This window comes from Quercus suber, unplaced genomic scaffold (assembly GCF_002906115.3).
Source record: "Quercus suber isolate HL8 unplaced genomic scaffold, Cork oak 2.0 scaffold_68, whole genome shotgun sequence".
NCBI classification, from domain to species: Eukaryota; Viridiplantae; Streptophyta; class Magnoliopsida; order Fagales; family Fagaceae; genus Quercus; species Quercus suber.
Window position 1 is genome coordinate 313,183 of NW_027069533.1, and position 21,433 is coordinate 334,615.

At 31.9% G+C, this 21,433-nt stretch overlaps 3 protein-coding genes across 5 annotated transcripts; 1 reads left to right on the forward strand and 2 right to left on the reverse strand.

Annotated features, from left to right (window-relative positions):
• Nucleotides 1-4,038: 4,038 nt before the first annotated feature.
• On the reverse strand, nt 4,039-8,178 carry LOC112015871 (mediator of RNA polymerase II transcription subunit 31). The gene is made up of 5 exons (XM_065773067.1): nt 8,025-8,178; nt 7,866-7,893; nt 7,062-7,167; nt 4,575-4,889; nt 4,039-4,364 (listed from the first exon to the last, which is right to left on the reverse strand). The coding sequence occupies exons 1-4, from the start codon at nt 8,032-8,034 to the stop codon at nt 4,608-4,610; spliced, it is 426 nt and encodes a 141-aa protein (XP_065629139.1). The 5' UTR covers nt 8,035-8,178; the 3' UTR covers nt 4,039-4,364; nt 4,575-4,607.
• Nucleotides 8,179-10,153: 1,975 nt separating this feature from the next.
• Nucleotides 10,154-13,018, forward strand: LOC112015957 (uncharacterized). Its single transcript, XM_024048421.2, has 3 exons — nt 10,154-10,363; nt 11,069-11,667; nt 12,430-13,018. The coding sequence occupies exons 1-3, from the start codon at nt 10,190-10,192 to the stop codon at nt 12,872-12,874; spliced, it is 1,218 nt and encodes a 405-aa protein (XP_023904189.1). The 5' UTR covers nt 10,154-10,189; the 3' UTR covers nt 12,875-13,018.
• Nucleotides 11,492-20,316, reverse strand: LOC112015966 (putative transferase At1g60990, chloroplastic). 3 transcript variants are annotated; one of them, XM_024048431.2, is made up of 13 exons: nt 20,032-20,316; nt 18,953-19,054; nt 18,009-18,042; nt 17,612-17,685; nt 17,437-17,502; nt 17,267-17,331; nt 16,813-16,900; nt 16,635-16,700; nt 15,732-15,897; nt 15,570-15,653; nt 15,366-15,493; nt 14,536-14,722; nt 11,492-11,599 (listed from the first exon to the last, which is right to left on the reverse strand). In XM_024048431.2, exons 1-12 carry the CDS (start codon nt 20,263-20,265, stop codon nt 14,537-14,539), a joined length of 1,293 nt encoding a protein of 430 aa, XP_023904199.1. In that variant the 5' UTR covers nt 20,266-20,316; the 3' UTR covers nt 11,492-11,599; nt 14,536. The 3 variants fall into 3 exon arrangements, with proteins under 3 accessions (XP_023904199.1, XP_023904198.1, XP_023904197.1); XM_024048430.2 differs by lacking the exon at nt 11,492-11,599 and adding an exon at nt 11,605-11,709; XM_024048429.2 differs by lacking the exon at nt 11,492-11,599 and adding an exon at nt 14,079-14,457.
• Nucleotides 20,317-21,433: the final 1,117 nt, after the last annotated feature.

Here is a 21,433-nt window from a genome sequence, read left to right on the forward strand (position 1 = left end):
GGACATGTGGTGCTTTGTGTTGCGTAAGAAGTCAAAATTGCTACTCCACCGAGTTATTATTATTATATTGGACGTACAAGGTTTACCTACTACTACAAACTTTTCTTAACGGACGATCCTGCCGAGGAAGAATCTAGCGGATTTCACACCATGGCGAGAAAGCAAAAATAAATAAGCATATTACAACACTAAAATGTTAATAACTTAATATTCTTATATATTTTGAATTAGTGTCTATATTGAATTACATATTTTTTATATTTTTAATGTTCATGTTAAATTTCGTTCAAATTAAATGGCTTTGACTATTCGATTTATAAATTTATTTTTTTATCCATAATTTAAGAGTATAAAATTTTAGAATTTAAATAATTGATGACATAACTATTACTTCTTCTTTTTTAAATTTTGTAAACTTGAAGAATATAATAAGAAAATTTAATTAATAATTAATTTATCAAAGGACAAAATTTATTTATAAAATTAGTTGTAACATAAGACTACAATCTTACTTAATATCTTTTTAGTGTATATGAATTTTGACAAATTCATCGTTAAATTAGTTTTTCTTCTTATATCTTCACGCTTGTAAAATTTTTAGAAAATTAAAAATCAATAGCTATGTCATCAATAAATTTTTTAAATTGTAAATTTTTGTAGATTAAAATTATACATAAAATATAAACTTATAGATCATATAGTAAATAACATCTGATTGACACAAAAGTTTACATATGTATTAAGAGTATAAAGAACATGCAATTAAACAGTTAGATTTTCAAAATATGTAGTAACATTTATTTTATTGAGTAAAATTGTAACCTTATGCTACAACTTATTTTATACCTAAACTTTGTCCTTTGTCAAAATTCACATCAAATGTAAAGATGTAAGGAGAGTTTGTAGCCATAGACTACAAACAAAATTTGTTCATAAACATATGCTTTTTTGACTTAACTAGACCGATTTATGAATACTAATTTTAGGATATATGACAAATGTCATTTTATATGTCATGTCTTTTTTTTTTCATAATAAATTTTGGTTACTTTATAAGTTAAGAAAAAGAAAAAAAAATGATACATGTCCGGTTGTGATTAATGAAACATTAAATAAAACACTAGAAATTTCCTTTTTTAAAAAAAAAAAAACTAAAAATGAAAGAAATAATTTTTATTCAAATTTTACTAGATAAAGTTTAAAAATTTACATGATAATAAATAGAATAATTGATGTGGGTACCTTAGGCATGCATGACAACGTCCTAGGCCGTCCTCGGCATTTATAAGCTGTGAAGCTAAGGGAGTAGTATGCTACTAGAACTCTCAGAGTGTTCTAGTGGTACACTACTCCCTTAGCTTCACAACTTATAAGATAGCAAGTGGGGGGGTTTTCTTCAACGTGAGATTCTTAAAACTCCGTCTGAGGACGTAACAAAGCATGCCTAGAACGTTGCAAAACATACCGAGAACGGTTTAAGACGTTGTCATGCATGTCTAAGGTAGCCATAATTGATAAAATTACAAAATCGACCTAAGACATTGCCATACATGCCTAAGGTGCCCACAATTGGTAAATTTGCAAAGTCTTTCAACAACGTAACAAATTAAAGCTTTTGTTAATGGGATGTCCTTGTCCACTGGTTGAGGAGGCATCATCATCATCCTTGTCGTTATTATTATAATAATAATAATTATTATTTTTTGATGATTTGAAGATATCATTCCTTGTTTGTTAATCTTACTTTATGGCTATGGCTACGACACGGGAAACGTGTTACAGTCGCAAGGAAAAAGCTATATACTTCTAATCTTTTTTATTTGGAAAGAATTTGAATTTAAAAGAAGAGAGAAAGAGAGAGTGAGGGGTAAAATTAGATATTTATACTTTTCTATGTGATAGATAATGGATTACAGATATCCGCTTTAAATAAATAATTTGTTTAAAGTAGATTCGTAAGAATGGTTTATTTTTAGTAGTTTATAAGTGAATAATTTGAGACAAAAAATTAAAAGTTAACTTATTTACAAAGAACTAAAAATTAAATTATTAAAATAATGTAAAGATAAAAAGTAATGTAGAACCCACAAACAGCACATAAAATAATTTAAAAGCTAGCTTATAATCAAATACCAAACGCGCACTAAAAAGAAATCGTGTTCAATGGGACTTAAAAGAATGGTCTTTTATTTTTTTGGTAGATAAGGGATGGTCGCATTTGTGCTCTCAACTTCAATGGCATGTAGTTGAAATTGAACTTGATCAAAAAATTGGGTAGCTTTTTTAACGACTACCTTAGATGAGTCTAATTCTTTAAATAAATAAAAAAAAAAAAAAAAAAAAAATCCTTTAGACAAGTCTCATGGCGATATCCACCTGATGATGTTACCGGCCATAAGGAATTGCTTATTTGCATCCCACCAAAAAAAAAAAAAAAAAACCTCACGACCACAAAGAATTGCTTATTTGCATCTCACAAAAGGATCATACTGACACCTCTGTCGAGAAGCCAATAAGTGTGTTAATACACTTTTGTAGAAGGGGAGTTAAACGACAAGATTTTGTCATTTTTAAATATCCACCTGATGATGTTATGTGACAAAAATCATGCTCACATCTTGTAATTAGATTCTAACGGAAAATAATAGCAAAATGTTTAATTTATCACAAACCTAAACAATTAACTCTTAGATTAAATCAAAAGTCTAAAAACTAAAATAACTTGCCTTCGTCAAAAGCCAAAAGGAGAAGGATAGGTCAAGAATCCAATTAGTTCAATTAGTAAAATCTCGTCATCAAATAAGAGACTTTGCTTTGAATCGCACATACACAAAAACAACAAAAATAGAAAGAAACTACCCGTTAGCATTTTATCCAAATGGTAAAAAAATAAAAATAAAAAAAATGAGGAAAGGAAAGTACTTGTGCCAACTGAATTTAGCAATGGATTCAAGGTCTGTTTGGATACTGCTTATTGCTGAAAATTGAAAACACTGTAGCAAAATAATTTTTAAATATGTGAATAGTGCCGTGGAACCTAATTTTAAAGAAAAATTTGCTGAAATTCGTACTTACAAGTTCCGTGAATAGTACATAAGACCCACACCAAAAAACGCAAATGTGCACATTTGCTGTTTTTAGTACAATCCAAACATACACTCAATGATCTTATCGCATACCAAGTCAAACACATGGAGGATATACTGCCAAAAAAAAAACCTTTTGACACCAAAGGGGTAACAACTATGAAAGGAACAGGCATATAGTGGTCTTCCAAGATATCATTCCTGGACCTAACTTATTGACAATTGAAGTTTTGATGGGAAAATATTTCCCTTGCTTTCAACTTTGGGCCACGTTTAGTTTGAGTGGAAGACTTCTTTTGCCATGTGGATGACTTTGAATTTTTTAATTCTTACTAATTTTCCATCCAAGGTAAGTGCGTTTCGGCACGAAAACAAAACTAATTGACTAATAACAAGTTAAACTAGCCAAAATTTACTACCAAATAAAAAATATTTCAAATATTTTCGGAGGAAATGCTACGGGCAACAATTTCCACAGCATTTTTCATCCCATTCGATTTAACAAGTTTTACTTATTTTTATTTAAGTCTACCACTGATATCACTTTTTCACTTACAAAAAATAACTTGCCACATCAACAATTGTGATTTTTTTTTTTTGGTCTCAAGACTTATTGATATTTTTGATACCTTGTTTCATGTAATAGTACCGGCAGCATTGCTTACAATAGTCCCAATCATTAATTGAAGAGATCCACAAAGGCAAAAGCACATGCCTATCTATATAACAAATTGGATATTATTATTATTATTATTATTTCTGTTTGGGAGAAGGGGGGTGGAGGCAGAAGTAATGTTAGGGATATAATATTTTTCACAATATTGATATGGTCTGTTGTGAGTGGAGCAATGCCACTTCCACTTGGGCTCATTGTTGACACCACTTGTATTGTGCACCAATCATAATAAGTCATGTTAGCAATTGTGAAAATAATGAAAAAATGTTATATCCCTAGACTTATTAGGAACGCAAGTTGTAACACCACACACTAAAATTACATTCACCACTTTTGAGTGAGCATATGCAAATGATAATTAATCTATCTACCACCTTCAATACACTTATAAGAAAACTTGAGAATTCTGGTTACAAGTATCAAAATTCATTTGGAATCAGTGCCTATCCTGCTTCAACTTCAACCCAAAGAAAAGGAAGTATTACCTTGAAAATTATTATTCCCTTTCTTTTCTCTCCTTTGACAAAAGGAAAAAGGCCCTTCATTAATGTATTCCATCCAACATATTCATGATAGATGATAGCATATATCAAACTTCTTTCCTGTAATGAAATCATATAAGAATCAGTATAACTGGGGGTTTACACAGCTTCATTTAACTAAAAGAAAAAGGGAAATTCACTTTTCATTTTGCTTACAATTAGTGGGGGAGGGGATTTGAACCAAGTTCTCTATAAAGAGAACATGTAATTCTACTGAGCTACAAGACTCTTGGTAACATAGAAAATTCATTGTTAAAGTTTTCCCCTTACCTAGCTAAACTAAAGATAAGAACCATGCTTCCTCTATCTATCCACCCCACTACTTATCTCCTGTACCGTAGCAGTTGCGCTGGATGTAACAGCAATGGATGATTCTGGGGGATCAATAGGAGCAGTAACAGCAATGGTTGTAGGAGGTGTGGATGGTGGAGAAACAACAGCAATGGCTGTAGGTGGTGTGGGTGGTGGAGAAACAGAAGCTGGAGTTGCAGCAGCAGCTTGAAGTTGAGACCTTGATATAATGTGTTTCAGCCTGTTGTTCTTAAAGTTCTTCCAGAAGTAGAATTGCTGCCTATGCACCAACTCCTGCCAACTCCAGATAATTTTCAAACTCATTAGCTAATTTACATGAAAAAATTTATAGTGTCAATACAAATGGAAAAATACATTTAATTTCATTGACTGTTATAAGTCACTCTCATTTCAACCCAGAAACTCAAATTCATTACTCTCTTAATACATACCAACAAGTGACATCTAATAAATATAAATGTCTGAGATTTAAAAGATGCACTTAAGACATTGTGCCAAAACTTAGCAACTAAAAGGAAACAAGAAGCAAAGAAGGAAGGTTTGCCACTGCATTTATCTGATTAGGTAGACATTTTTCTACCTATAGGCCATAATAGATAACTATATGAACGCAATAGCCAGGAACTCAATTTATCCTTATTTATTTTCCCTTTTGTGCATGTGTGGTGGTGTGGTGCAGGGGAGAAGGCGTAATTTCATTCCTTAGCTACGTCGAGGGTAAACAGACATCTCTGTGGCTATGATAGCATCATGTTGCCTCTCTCTCTCAGTCAGGAATTATAAGTGAATTTATCATTCTTTTTGCAAAACTTAAGTGACCACTTGTTTCCTAGCTTAAGCCATATAATGGAATCTACATCAACAAATAAACTACTTAAGTAAATGAAACCATCAATTTGATCCTCAGTGGGTAACAAATATACAACCATTACTGAACCAGTTAGTTGTTCCAAGTAAAAAGATATTCGATTTCAAAGAGCCACTCTGTTGCTCAAGATACAAAATAAGTGGGGTGGGTGTCCAGTCCAGTAGTGGCAGCTCTACATGCAAGCCAGGGTGGTCACAGGACCACCCTGACTTGCAAAAAAATGTATATATACACTTGCCAAAAAATATATATTATGCTAAACTAACCTATTGTGACTACCCTCATAAAAATTTTGAACACCCTGACTTGATAATTACAAAAATTTAGGTTCAACAAAAATAAAAATAGTGCTACTACATTCATAACATTTTCATAATAATTTTACAACAAATCTAATGTAGTAAGAGCATCTCCAATAGTGTATGCATAACCAAAATATAGAGAATATATGCTATTATTCATGCTCCAACTGGTTCTTTATATCTCTTTTTTTTTTTTGGCTATGAACAGTAGCCCATCAGACTTGATGGGCTACTATTCATTCTNACCTGATGATGTTACCGGCCATAAGGAATTGCTTATTTGCATCCCACCAAAAAAAAAAAAAAAAACCTCACGACCACAAAGAATTGCTTATTTGCATCTCACAAAAGGATCATACTGACACCTCTGTCGAGAAGCCAATAAGTGTGTTAATACACTTTTGTAGAAGGGGAGTTAAACGACAAGATTTTGTCATTTTTAAATATCCACCTGATGATGTTATGTGACAAAAATCATGCTCACATCTTGTAATTAGATTCTAACGGAAAATAATAGCAAAATGTTTAATTTATCACAAACCTAAACAATTAACTCTTAGATTAAATCAAAAGTCTAAAAACTAAAATAACTTGCCTTCGTCAAAAGCCAAAAGGAGAAGGATAGGTCAAGAATCCAATTAGTTCAATTAGTAAAATCTCGTCATCAAATAAGAGACTTTGCTTTGAATCGCACATACACAAAAACAACAAAAATAGAAAGAAACTACCCGTTAGCATTTTATCCAAATGGTAAAAAAATAAAAATAAAAAAAATGAGAAAGGAAAGGGGGGGGGGGGGGGGGGGGGGGGGGGGGGGGTGTTGTTTGATGCAATGATGAGTTTATTGTCCACATCGTGAACAACGAAGATTCAACACTTCATGACTCTGTAATTTGGTTCAAATAGCAAGGAAAAGTTTTAAATTAATGTGATATTGATGGTCAATTTTTTATTCAATCAGAAACAGGAAGTTGATTAACCATGTCAGTCTTGAAATACATTTAATGCCTAGTAATGCTCTTTATACTAATCTAAAACAGATTCTTTATTTTCACTAAAGAATTTGACATTCCATACATATTTTAATTGCACATGCATAAGGTATGGATATCATTTGGATATAAATATTTTCAAGGTATATACAAGATCATTCAACCACAATCTGTGGATCACCAAATGGGTGCTTTCTATTCCATTTCAAATGAGAGTAGGAGTATCCTCTTGCCCATATTATAAAACCACTACCATACTAAGTGAATTTCACACGAAAATAACCAACTTACAGTGTATGTAAGTAGGATTAGCTAGACACTGAACAAATTCAAGTTCGAGCAAAAGTCTCTGCCTCCCATCATCAGGATCTTTATACAAGGTTCTCGGCCTGCAATTAAGACACCCAAGTCAGTAGAGTGTACTTAGTTGTTTTACTGCAACGCTGCTAGTTTGGTTGCACTGAGCTGAAAATTCTCTACCACTTTGTTCTGAATAAAATTCTCATTCATATTATAACAAATAATAATAAAATAAATTAAGATACCCATTACCTATTATTAAGTAGGATAGATAAAAAAGACATTTTTCACATTTTTATTAAGGTCATATAAAATGCACAAAACTCTCACTTTTGCGGGTTTAAAGAAAGGTAATTTGCAAATTAATAAATCATTATTATAATGGTTTCCCATTTTAAAAGTATAAAAAAACTTTTACTTTCTCAAACCCCAAATAATATAATAACTAAATTAAATATTTAGTTGAGATTAAGGCATTCTTTTGTGTATTTGTTTAATAGATATGATTCGATTTGAAATTTATAACGTCCACTCCATGCCCCATGGTAATTGCTCTTTAACATCACTCCAAAGCACCAATTTGCTTCTTTTTGTCATAGGTGGAATTTTAAACTCAAGTACTTATTCGACAACAAATTTTTTTACCAATTGAGCTAGATTTCTTGTGTTTGGCATGTAACTCATGATATATTTCAATTTCTTTCCTTTTCACACCATTTCTTGGCAGCCAAAATAAACACACATTTTACACATACAAAAAAGTGAAAAGAAGTTTAGAGATACTTACGAGGTTGATATAGCTGTGTCCTCACTTTCTGCATTGGAAGCCATGAAACAAAATAAACCTCCACATCAACCACAACCCAGAAAATAAACAAACAAACCAACAAACCAAAAGTTTAGAATAAAAAAACTGCCTTGTTATATAAAAAAAGATTTTACATACCAGATGACATCCTCAAAGATTGTAGCTTTTTCGAGGAAACCGATGTTGGTAGAGTGTAAGCTTTGTTTGGTAGCTGAGAAAGATGGAAATGGAGAGTTTAAAATGTTGTCTGGCCTGGCGTTGCCGTTATGGCATTCGTGATTTTGGGGCTGTGAAAGTGTGAACATCTTTACCATTTTCATTTTTTTAATTTTTTTCGTGCCAGCATTTTCTTAGCCAGCAAGAAAACTAGTGTGGGCCTAGTAGTAATGAATTACCCATATGCTATGTGGGCCTCAATTTTTAGTTTGCTAGGTAAGGCAACCTAAACAATTCACTTTTATTTATTATTTTTTTTTGAGATTATGTAGAAAGTTGTATGTATACCATTTTTCAAAAGGTTTTTAAATTTCTAAATTAAATTCCTAATTTAAAATACTATGTCAATTTGAAACCTTTATCAATTTATATTATTTATTTCCATCAATTCTAGTAATAGAGTAAAAAAAAGCAAAAAATTATTTATTAAAATTTTCATTTCCCATAGAGTTTATTCATAAATTGATTAGAAGGGTAGAAAAAGAAAGCTTCGTTTAGAGGAAAATTTTTCGCTTAAAGTGAGAAAGTGATTGCCAAAAAATTGAAACTTGATACCTAGGTAAAACACAAAGTAAAATGAATAACACAAATAGATAGAAAATTTAAATCGAATTGTTTTGCAAGTTTGAGACTTTATAAATTAACAAAATTAAAAACCTTAGACCTAATCTAAAATATGGTATAAACCTTGGAGCTTTTACATAATTTTCTCGCTTTTAATAATTGCTAAAGTGACATGTTATAATTGGTATATAATAAAAAGGATGCCGAATAAAGGATCCATGTAAAAATTCTATATTATACAAATCATAACTTGCCATATTCGCAAGTTGTGAGAAAACATCTTGGGCACTACCCTATTGAGAAGTCAAGGGTTAAAGTTTTCTTGAATACTTATCAGAGAATAATCCACGTCATCTTTATTGCGTGATATTTAAGTAACTGAACCAAGTTACATAATTTAATAGATAATGTGACTAAAAGCATGTGTAGGATTACTTTTAAATAGATTGGAGGAATTCTCTTCTAATCGATTTGAAGAAGTGGAGAAATTTCCCTTTAAATTGGTTTAAATTATATTGTATAAGATGACACTAAACTTCAATCATTGAGTATTTTCTTTGCAGTATTTTTTTCCAATTAATTTTTCTATGTGCAACACCTTTTTCCATTGGTGGGGAGGAGAGAATAGAATTAAAGAAGAGATAAAAATAAAAATTCATAAAGATAAGAAATGAAGATAGGAGGGAAAAGAAAAGAAAAAGTTGAGCCACATATTGACTGCAACAAATCAAAACAACTTAAAAAATAAGGTGAGGTAGAATATGATGTTAAATGTACCAATTTTGTGATTAGAATGAAACATTTTGACCGTTCTTATTGAAACAGAATGAAATTCACAATCGTGTTTGAACACACCAATTTATTTTAATAAACATACCAAAATGGTATTTATAATATTGGTTTGATCAATGAGATTGAGTGGCCTTATTATAGCCTCTCTCTTTTGTCCCCACTCCAAAATAGATAATAAAAAAATTTGAAAAAAAGAAAAAAGATAAGGAAAATAATATTAAATTTGTTACACTTACTTATTAGGGAGGCTTGGGGCATGCCACTCTTTTCTTTTGGGGTTTTTAAATGTAAAATTATGGAAATTAATTGGTTTGCTCACATATGTACACTGTCTCATAGGCAATGTCACTCTGTCACATTGGCAACTGTTAAAAAATTGTGTACTTTTAAACAATTTAGTGCATGTGATTTTACATTTAGTCACAAAAAAATTGGTTGTTACAGAGTAACATGTAACAAAAATTGGTCAGTTAGACATGACAAAACAAATTTTATACATTAATGTAGGAAACAAAATTTGGAGCTCCAACTACATCTAAATATAGCAAAAATAAATGTAAGAAACAACTAATTGAGAAACAAAATGACCCAACATTTGCCTTATTTATAAATGGGAAACAAGAGGCTCTCTCTCATCTTTGATTCCACACACATTGATTCTCATTTTTTTTATCACATTTTTTTTGTGGGTTTCATCCTCAACCTTTTTTTTTCTCTCTCTCACTATTTTCATGGGAGACCCTCCACGTTCACCGTCGACTGATCCCTATAGCATCCTCACAATCTCGAAAGATTTATGCAAAGCATACAAATCCCTTTTCAATAAATTTCATTCTGAAAAAAGCCCCATAAGCAAAACAGATGTTGAAGCCAGATCACCAGGCATTAAGAACGGAGCCTATAAGGTACGTAAACATACAATTTCTCATGCATCTTTCTCTTAAATCCATGCAAAATTAAATCAACGAGATAGGTTATTAAATCTCTGTTTTAACCCAAATTTTCATTTGGGGTGTTTGACCCCAGAAGGAATTTTATTTTTACTTCTGGATTTTATGAATTTTAGGGCTAGAGACTTGTGCTTTCTTTTTTTACACCATAAACATTGGGTGAAAATTGTATTCTGGGGCTAAAAACTTGTAATTTCTTTTTTACACTATAAAATTTGGATTAATTTTGTTTGAGCTTCAATGAAATATTCATTAAAAATAAATAAAGCCTCAAGCAAAAGCCCTTTCTTTTATTTTCAAGGTTTTGAGCTTTAATGCAATAACAAGTATAGTACTTTCCAATTGGTAAAAAAAAATTAGAATAGAAGGTAGAATTGAGAGTTTTGTGCATTAAGTAACGAATACAAATATTTTATTCTAATTTTAGTGTTTTATTTACTTTATATGGGGGAGAAAGAATGATATAGGTATGATTGAGATTTGGGGTAATAAAAATTGGAACACTAAAAATAGGATATGACATATGATTTTTATTTTGAAGACAACATTTAGAATTTTATGGAGAGCATTTAGAATTTTAGATTCTATATACATGGGATTTTTCATTTTAGTTTCTGTATAGTGAGGACTTTTTTTATTTTGGGTTTCTTCCATTTTTAGGTTGTCAATGGTAGATATGATGAAGAAAGAAGAAGAAGAACTAACGATTCAACAACACTGGCGGATTTTATTCATCAAGATCAGGATGAAGATGAAGATGGCTTCTTCACACGCAGAGCTTCCCTCTTCTCAAGGAGTACAAGTAGAAGAAGAAGCAAAACACCAAGCCCACGTTCAGTCACAAACACTAGTACTCCTAATACAAGAAGGTACTCCACCCCACAATCAAGAAGTATGAGTAGAAGGAGCACATCAGAGACTGATTTCCCTATGCTATCAAGAGATATGAGTAGAGGGAGCCAATCAGAAACAGAAAGCAATCTATTAAGAAGTAAAAGCAGGAGGAGCAACTCGGAAACAGAAGCCTCTATATTAAGAAACATGAGATCACCAGAAACTGAGAAGCCAGTAAGCCCCGTGCCTTCTCTATCAAGAAATAAGAGCAGCCGAAGGAGCAGCACCCCGATCATATTCTCGCAATCAACTGCGCTTAAAAAACCTCCACCCATCGAGAAGAAGCTCAAGTGCACTCTTGAGGAGTTGTTTGAAGGATGCGTCAAGAAGATCAAGATCAATAGAGATGTCATCACAAATACCGGGTTAGTTAATCAATCATATCCTATGTTCTCATTTGTTTCAACCTGTAAGAGACATAATCAAATCATATCATGCGTCATATATTATGCATAATTTATGTTTTCTAATCCTGCCAAAATAAAAACTTCGATTACATAAAAAAAAAATGGTTCTATCATTGGTCTAAATCATTTACTTTTCTATAGACAATGAATGATTTTATTCAAACTGCAGTGTTTTAATTCATAATGAAGTTGATTTGAATTGGAAGAACAAAGGAACAGTTTCTTGAATACAAGGCTCATTAAGCTTGATTTGATATAGCTTATTTTCTAGGACTTATTTTAGTTAAAAAAAAAAAAAAGCTTGGTATAAATACAATTGTACTTAGTAAAAACAATACTTCAAAAAGAAGTACATAAGCAAATAAAATTAATCATAATAATCAATAAACAAAATTAACACAAGCACCGATAAAAGCCTAACGAATACAAATCTTTTGTACCATTTTTTGTGTTCCACTTTATATTCTACCAATCACAACTTGTCATATACTTGTTTATCTTTCCTTATAAAATAACCAAAGTTTAAAATGAAATAAATAAATACACGACTAGTTGTAATTGGTGAAACATAAAGTAGAATATAAAATATGTAATAGAGAATTTGTATTCGTTAAAGTGATGTTGTACTAATTACAGATTTGTCAACTTAACAAGATGTAAATATTTTGTGTTTGTGTCATTGTTATTGCCTTTTTCTTATAATGATGCACAATGTGACAGGATGATCGTCCAACAAGAGGAGGTGCTGAAGATACAAGTAAAACCTGGATGGAAGAAAGGAACTAAGGTTACATTTGAGGGAAAGGGTGATGAGAAACCACGCTACTTACCAGCTGATATAATCTTCTCAATAGATGAAAAGAGACACCCTTTGTTTACAAGGGATGGTGACGATTTGGAAATTGGAGTTGAAGTCCCTCTACTCAGTGCTCTCACCGGCTGCTCAATTTCGGTTCCTCTATTTCGAGGTGATAAGATGACATTGTCATTTGATGATATCATATATCCTGGCTATGAAAAGGTTATTAAGGGCCAAGGCATGCCAAATCCTAAAGACCCAGGAAAGAGAGGTGATTTTCGAATCAAGTTTCTCGTTCAGTTTCCCACAGAATTGAGCGATGAAAAACGAGCTCAAGCATGTAGAATACTACAAGATTGTACTTGATGATCATCAACTTATTCTTTTTGTTTTTATCCCTTCTTTATGGCATTGAGATTTACTTAGAATAACTTATCAAAAAATGAGAGAGGGGAAAGTACTACTCAAGTCCTAGTGCTAATAATGTATATAATTTGATAACTTTATGGTTACAACACATCTAAAATTATTGTAACCAGTGTGTAATTCGTGATTATGCACGGGAACGATGAATTGCAGTAGTGCTATTGATGTTAATTTGATTTATTAAACATATAGGATATAATTTTACCATGACATTTAGAGGTACTAAAATAGTTTTTCCTTACAATTTTCATGATATTAGTTACGCCAAATTTCTCTTTACATTGCTATTACGAATATAATTTTGAAAATCACTATTAAATACTACATATATACTATCAATTCACAATTACTGCCTGTGAAATTTTACTAAATATAACACAAATTGAAATAATAAATTGGTCAAATAGTATGTCCTAAATTGAATGGAGATAGGTACATAAGATCGTTCAGCTTAATTACAATTTCTTACGTTTAATATTTATCTTTTTCTCAAACAAAAAAAATATACATCTTCGCATACAAAATATATGAATAAAAACAGTATAAAAAATATGTTTATTAGTTCACAAAAAAAAATAATAGCAAAAATCTAAACAATTTAAAACTAATAAAAGCAAAATCCAATTTTGATTTTAATTAAATTTTCTCTAAAATTTGGTTTAAAAAAAGAAAAAAAATACACACACACACACACCTAGTTAGTAATAGATCATACATAGTCATAGTATATTATATAAATGACTTATAAATTTGAATTGTTTTTAGTTATCCCAAAAAAAAAAAAAATCATAAATATAAAATCATTCAAACTCTCTCTTCCTCTAATTTTCTATATAGAGTAACATATATGATTACGTTTTTTTTTTTTTTTAATGATTTATTTATATTGGACTCCATATTTCTACACTAATTAACTCATTTGGCACCAAAAATAAAAAACTTAAATTAGATGGGACATGTGACGCAAAATTAGACTCTAATTGAAATTCAATTTTTACACTTATTAACTCACTTGATACAAAAATTTAAAAACTTAGATTAGATGGGACATGTGGAGCAAAATTAGATTCTAATTGGATTTTCTCTCAATTTTGCCTATATATATATATATAGAGAGAGAGAGAGAGAGAGAGAGAGAGAGATGTATTCCAACAGTAATATAACTTGCTTGGAGAGAAGTCAGAAATTGAAGGCATCACATTTTAGTCCAATCGACATTTGATGTTTGAAACCTCATATCTCTAATCGAGCAGCAAAACAAGTGCTCTAGACATCAGAGTAGCTTTCACGTTTTTAAAAAAGGGGACCAAATCGCTTTTAAACCAATCTACCATACTACTTTTAGCCAAGACAAGAAAACCCACTGTCCAAGGGGCAGAAAGACCACTCCACATTGGTCTTTCCCTCCCATTTCCTACTTTCATATTTCAAGACCTCATTAAGGACTAAAAACAAGAACTAGGAACCAAACATCTTCACCATTGCCATCATCAGTCATCACCATCAAAAAATGACATTTACATCTGATAGTGGTGAAAAATGAGATCAGATAACAATCTGTAAAAAACAGGGGTTCATCTTAATCTACATAATAATTGTACCTCAAGAACTTGAACCACGTGATGGTGGGCATTGCTGTGCAAGAAAAGGAACTTCCACCACTGTCCCTGTGATGTCGTCTCCAACAATTACAGTGTCTCCATCTGAAGCAGCTTGCCTCTTGATATAGCCTAAACCAAAATGCTCAGATTCTTTTCTTCCAGATGCATAACTTGTTAACTTTCCCACCTGCACAAAGTTCACAAATATATTACAACCATGAAGTTCCCCTTTATTATTATTATTAGTTTTTTCCCTGCAGATGCGACCATACAGTGCATGTTAACCCAGAAAGAGTAATAGCTTAAAGGTAACAGAAATGAAAATTATATACATAGGCATTATTTATTATGGATTGGTGCTTTATGTGCAAGAGCCGTGAAGACAGTATGGCTCGCTTGCTCTTTTCTTTTTCTTTTTTTTTCTTTTTTTTCTTAATAATAATAAAAATAAAATAAAATAAAAACCTTTTGTTTTGAACTTTTCCTCTGTATACTTTTCCTCTGGCGGCCTCTTTTATTAACTTATCCTAACAAAAAATTGTTAAAAGACCACCATTGCATAAAAAATCCATCTGCTTTTTGAATAAACTTTGTCTAATTAAATTAGCATATTATTATCTTTTGATTTCCAAAGAAGAAAACTAAATAAACTAACTAATTTTTTTAGGTGGTCGATTGGATATTTTGTTTCCAAAGCTTCATAAAATGAGAAACCTAATCTGCAAATTAATTCCATTTTCTTCGTTCACCTTTCTTCAGTGAACAAACACAGTATAAGCGAGGAAAAAAAAAATTATATGGGTTATTTTTCTATCAATCATGACTAGTACCTTTTTCCCATTAATTGTGATGGGGCTGCCAGGTTCTGCTGGTGCTGATAGACGAATTCCCCAGAGTCTCTGCTTGACCCCATCATATGTTACGAGTCTAGATATAGTCTCCTGTCCCTTGTAACACCCTGAGAAGATTGGAATTAGACCTCCCATCTTCTTGTCCTATGTAAATGATTTTACAGGAGTTAAAACTTTAAATACCCTTGTTCAGAGAGATGGAATTCCAGAGATGAGCCTCCAGGACATTAAATTCATTAGTAAGTTCCTTTAGAGGAGCCGGCCTACCTGCAATAATGAAATTCCATTCTCATATTATATAGATACAAACATGCAAGCCAATCGACGCAATAAAGAATTCTCCACCTTGAAGAACCCTTAGTTTTTCCCACACATTAGAGCCCATTGGGATAGCACCCAGAGAAAGAATGGTTTTCCAGACTGATTCAGCAGCAGCTGGTGTCAACAACAGAGAAAAACCTTCTTCGGAAATGACATTTCCCACCCCTACAGTAACCGGCATTCCATTTACCTGCAAGTTGAAAAAGGATTTTGGTTAAGATCATTTGCAAATGATAAATGTGAACTATAAATTGCTGCTGTTCTTGGCTTCCTATACTTCCATAGTGCATTATTCTAATTGTGAACTTGTAATTTGAATGATTATTATTATTTTTTTTTTAGTATAGTAGTTGTTAAAAGACACAAGCATTAACCTTTTTCAGTACAGAAGTTGTTAAAAGACAAAGTGTTAAATCAAGCTATTGGTTTCAGTAGATATTTACTCCAAGCCAGAATTTGACACTTATAGATACAATTTTTAAATGGAGTTAAGTCATGGCCTGCTGATGACACATCATTTGTCACATCAAAAAAATTGTCATATGAGGCAAATTACAATGATGTAACATGTAATTTTCCCCAGGTTGCTTGTAACATAAATGCTTTATTAATCACACTAGAAAACTGATGTACACACAGAACAGAACCATTTTATGTGGAAAAAAAATCCCTGAATTATGTGTCAACTTAAAATGAATATATATATATATATACATATATATAGCATCACTCAGACTCCAAAATCAAGTCATTGACTGCAATAATGATCATAAATTGTACCAGATGAAAATTGTAACAGAATTCATTGCATATATAGATTTGACCAGGAAAATGAGGTAAGGGAGAATGTCTAGTAATTCTCACACAAAAATAAACCAATAAGCACAAATTGCTCATACAACAGTCCAGAAAATCATTGAAGCATACACTAAAATGTCGATGTGTGCCGTAAGGTTGTCCAACAAGATCACCAAGGTTCAACCCCTCCATTACCTGATCACAATGATTACAATCATTAATCTCATCAAATTCAAAGCTTCAAAAGCATCACATAGAATGCTGGAAAAATATCTAGCAATATACGAGAACTTCATAACTTTCTTACTTGATTGCTTCTGGGTCCCACCAAAACAAATAAGCTAGTTTGCTTGGTGATGTCTTGAATCTCGACCTTGTCAGCGGGAAATATGTACCTACGATTGAATTCCTCATAAAAGGTTTACTGCATGAATCTTTTCTCTTGATATCAATATAGTGAGCAAAAGATTTAATAACACAAGACAATAACTTAGGGGAAAAAAAAAGTTCCATACAAAAAAATATATTCACTCAACCCAACAAGACCTTATTCAACAACAAGGATGAATTGTTTTTTCTACATTGTACTCTGTTGGTATCATCTAATCTGTCAAAAGCCCACTGTATATTTTTATTGACAGCCATTGAACCACATTTTTGCTGGACATAACAAATACTATCCTTATTTGCAATACAAAAGACTAATACTACTAATAGTAAATAATAACATGAAGAAATACAACTCAACAAGATGCACCTACTTGTTCAGCATTTCAGTTATGCTTTGACACGTCACTGGTGAAACTACTAATAAAACTGCATTTTTCTGTGAACAAAAGCAACCAAAAAAAAATTCTAATCAGCTAACAAAAATACTAAGATTATTACATTGCAAGAAAGCCATCAGCCACGGGAGAACAATGAAGATTACCATGATCCATGCATGTGAAAGATCAATTGTCCGAGCTGTTGGTGTAACAAAAACAGTGTCACATCCCTACGGATTTCAATGAGAAATCCTGTTACTTAAGCCTGTAGATTTGTATTGATATAAGTAGGAACTCCATGAATGCAAAGAAATAATTTCACATCCTACCAAAACTTACCTGTCCTTCGTGAAGACATTCAAAATCTGCAGTGCTTTGGTTGTGAAGAAACTGGATACGGTCTTCTCCACTAACTTCATGTCAGTTGAATCCATATTATTCGTAAGAGAAGGAAAAAAAAGAAAAAGAAAAAAAAGAATGGAACCACCATATACAGCATGAGCTTTAGATAAATTAGAATGGTAAACCTCAAGCATTCAATCAAAAAATACATCATAAGCTTAATAATATGAAAAAAACAAACCACGAGTTCAATGCAAAGATGACGGTGAAAAATGTCAATTATTAAAATAAGGCAGTTTCTGAACTTGTAATACTTAATATGTCTGATAATAATACCAACATATTAGCTAACATCATGATGATGATAAGGAAAGTACATGAAAGAAAAATGTACCTCTTATCCGGCCATAATGTGAAAGGTCCACAACCTAAGATGTCAGATGTCACAAAAAGAAATACAATCAAGCCATAAAGCCATAGCTACATGATCAAGATTAGTTAAAACTCAAACACAATGGATTGCTAAAAGCTTACCAAAAGAAATAAGTTCAAAGACTGCTTTCAGTCTTATAAAACTTGTAAACAATGTAACCAAAAATACTCCACAACAACTGCATGGATTAAATTATTTGAAGCCACATAATAAGCACAGAGTTGTACTTAGCAAATAATTATGAGCTGTGATTAGCTGATCTAGCTGACTAAGCCCAAGCATAAGCCTAGTCCATCAATGCCTAATAGTTTTAGCTGCTTTGGCATGCCCAGAGCCAGATTACATTGTGTTATTTATTCATGGATTCCTCAAAGCACTTCAAATATTTGTTTCGGGAAACTAAGTGGAGTGTCTTGCTTAATACTAACTAAAATCTATTGCTAGGGTATTCAATGGTGAATATGTTCAACACATTTCCAAGTTTTGTCACAACTATGTCTAATTGATCAGAGTACAAATAAAGGAGCCAGGACTAAATCTTCTTCTTATTCACAATTACCAAAATAAAATACCAATTAAAAATCAACACAGAATTTATCTGCACCAGACTCTGCAATAAAAACCTTTTAAGAGGAAAAAAATGACATCTGATAATGCAACTTCAATGGCAAAGCATAAAAATCAATACTGTTTGCATGTGCATCTACTTGTCATGTCTTAAAAACTCAGTAATACGTGAAGCTAAAATGCACTCATGCAATTCACGAATATGACAAAGCTGGAGGATCACATAAGCATAGAACCATTTCCTTCACAAAGTTAACCAAACTAAGCAATAGCATGAGGAAGAAACAGAAGAGGAAAACAAGCAGAGGTTTAGAACTATGATCAAATCAAATACGCACCACAACCCCATTATCAACCGCATCTAATGCTTCATCATCATTGTCAAATGTTTCAACAATCCCATCATCCGAAACCTTTGTACCTGAAAGTGTCAGAGCATCCTGCAAAGATTCAAGCTATTAAACCTACGGCATTATTTGATTCATTAAATTCACAAAATTTTAAAATCTGGTAACCATTCTTCCAATTCAGATAAAGGTACCTTTTTTTTTTTTCTTTTTATACTGTACAATATTAATATTATATAAGTAACACATGCATGCATACGTACACAATATCTGAATAATATATATAAAATAAAAATAAAAATGTTTGACTTTTGGTTCATCTCATGAAATCTTTCCACATAAACTTATGAGACCTATAAATTTTTCATGTCATTATTCTAATAGTGTACATATTTTTAATTGATTTTAAATTATATTTTACATTAAAACCCTCCATTAGAATCTTAGTACATGTCCGCTTGGCACTGGCTTATAAGCCAGTTTTTTTGTTATTAACTTTTATGTACAGCTTTTTAAAAATCTCACTCTTTCAAAGTATAAGTATACTTCAGCACACTTTTCAATAAAAAGTTAAATAAACTACTCTCAAACGGACACTATATCATATTTTTTTTAATACCCTATTAGTAATTATCAAATTTCATACTCAGACATTCCCGTGCACGGCACGGATTACTGACTAGAATATATACATTTGAACTTTGACGCCCCCATTGAAAACATCAGGAAGTGCTAGTTGAGCTACAAGGCTCTTAGTGCATATACATAAAACATTAGTCACAGTCTGAAATCGTGTTTTCAGTTCAGTTGAAGTGTGTAGGACAGTGTATAACTCAGCGTGTGTAACAATAATTAGGGCGTATTGCATATATAATACAAGATGTAGAAAGAAAAAAATGTTTGAGGGAAATTACTCTAAAAACTGTTAATTCTAAATTACCGCAAATAAAAATCCAAATTTTGGAAACATAAATACACATTTGGTCACTTCAATATATATATATATATATATAAGAAATTTGGCACAAAATAAAATGTAGGCATGTAGTGAAAATGAGGCTACTACTTACGAGGAAGTCGTGATCGATTGGAGGAGGAGAGAGATCGAAGGGCAAGGCAGCAGGCAAGGTAGTAGAAGAGCTTCTGCTGCTGCTAATTTTTGTGGATGAGAGAAAGAGAGAGAGAGTGATAGAAATCGAGGGTGTTTTCTTGGTCCAAAACGGTCCGTTTTGGTGTGGAGAAGAAAGGTTCAAATTCCAACTGCGAGGAATCATCATCGATGGGAGAGTTACTGTTGTTGCCATTTTTGGGATGGTTGGACTTGCGATTCTTCTATGAAGCTAAAATGGGAGAGAATAACTATTTTACTGTGAATGTTTTATTTTTATATATATTTTTTAAATTATAGTAATAATAATAATAATAAAAAAATTGTGTGTGCGAAGGAATTTGTTTTAATTTTAATGATTTATCTTATTATAGGAGTATATTATTATTTTTATGCATCATGGTTGAGAGGAGGTGGAGGGATTTAAATTCTTTCCTTTAAAAATATTTTCGTTAAGTATTATATATTTCATCTCATAATTTAAATCACTTCCAAACAAAGGCGAAAATTATTAGATATTGAAAAAAATACTGAATAATTACTTGTTGAAGTACATAATTTAGTTTAGGCTAACGGGGGTTGGTTCAGTTGGTAAGACTCGAATGTTTCGTCCAAAAGGCGTAAGTTCGAGTCCTGTTGCCAGCAGTTCTTTTTAGTGGGCGATCTATAAATTCCATGTAAGCTCTCTTTGAAGTTTGTGGCTTGTCCTGACCCTAGTATGGGGTAGCCTCCCCTCACATAAATTTTTTTAACCAAAATAATAATAATAATAATAATAATTTAGCTTAAAATCCTTTAGCAAACTTCCTGTATTTTCAATGGAAAATGTAGGCTTTTGCATAAAGATAACAATTTAATCAAGGAGGTATAAGGTGTTTCACTCGAAAGTGTAAGCCTTTGAGTTTTGACATCTACATCTATTTAATATCTAAATCATTTCTATATTCTTATTGAATCACATCAGCATAGCATTTCAATCCATCTAGTCCATTTTGGTCAACTTTGGTTTACTTTGCTCCACTAGGTCTATTTCAATCTTTTCGGCCCACTCCGTCCATTCAATTCACTTTGGTCTGTTCAATCCACTTCGATGATGTTTAGGAAGGATAGATATGATGTAAAATGAATAACTACTTTATTAATAATTATGTCACATTCTTAGCCTAATATGGATATATTCTTGATAAAATTACATTTTTTTTTTTCTTGCAACACATGAGATGACAAAATAGGTCCAATTTCAAATAAAAAGTATATATATTCAACTGAGATGGTTCAATGGACTGAATGACAGAATTTGTGTATATGAGGCAGCAAGAGAGAGGGGGGGGGGGGGGAGGGGGGGGGGGTAAACAAAACTGTAA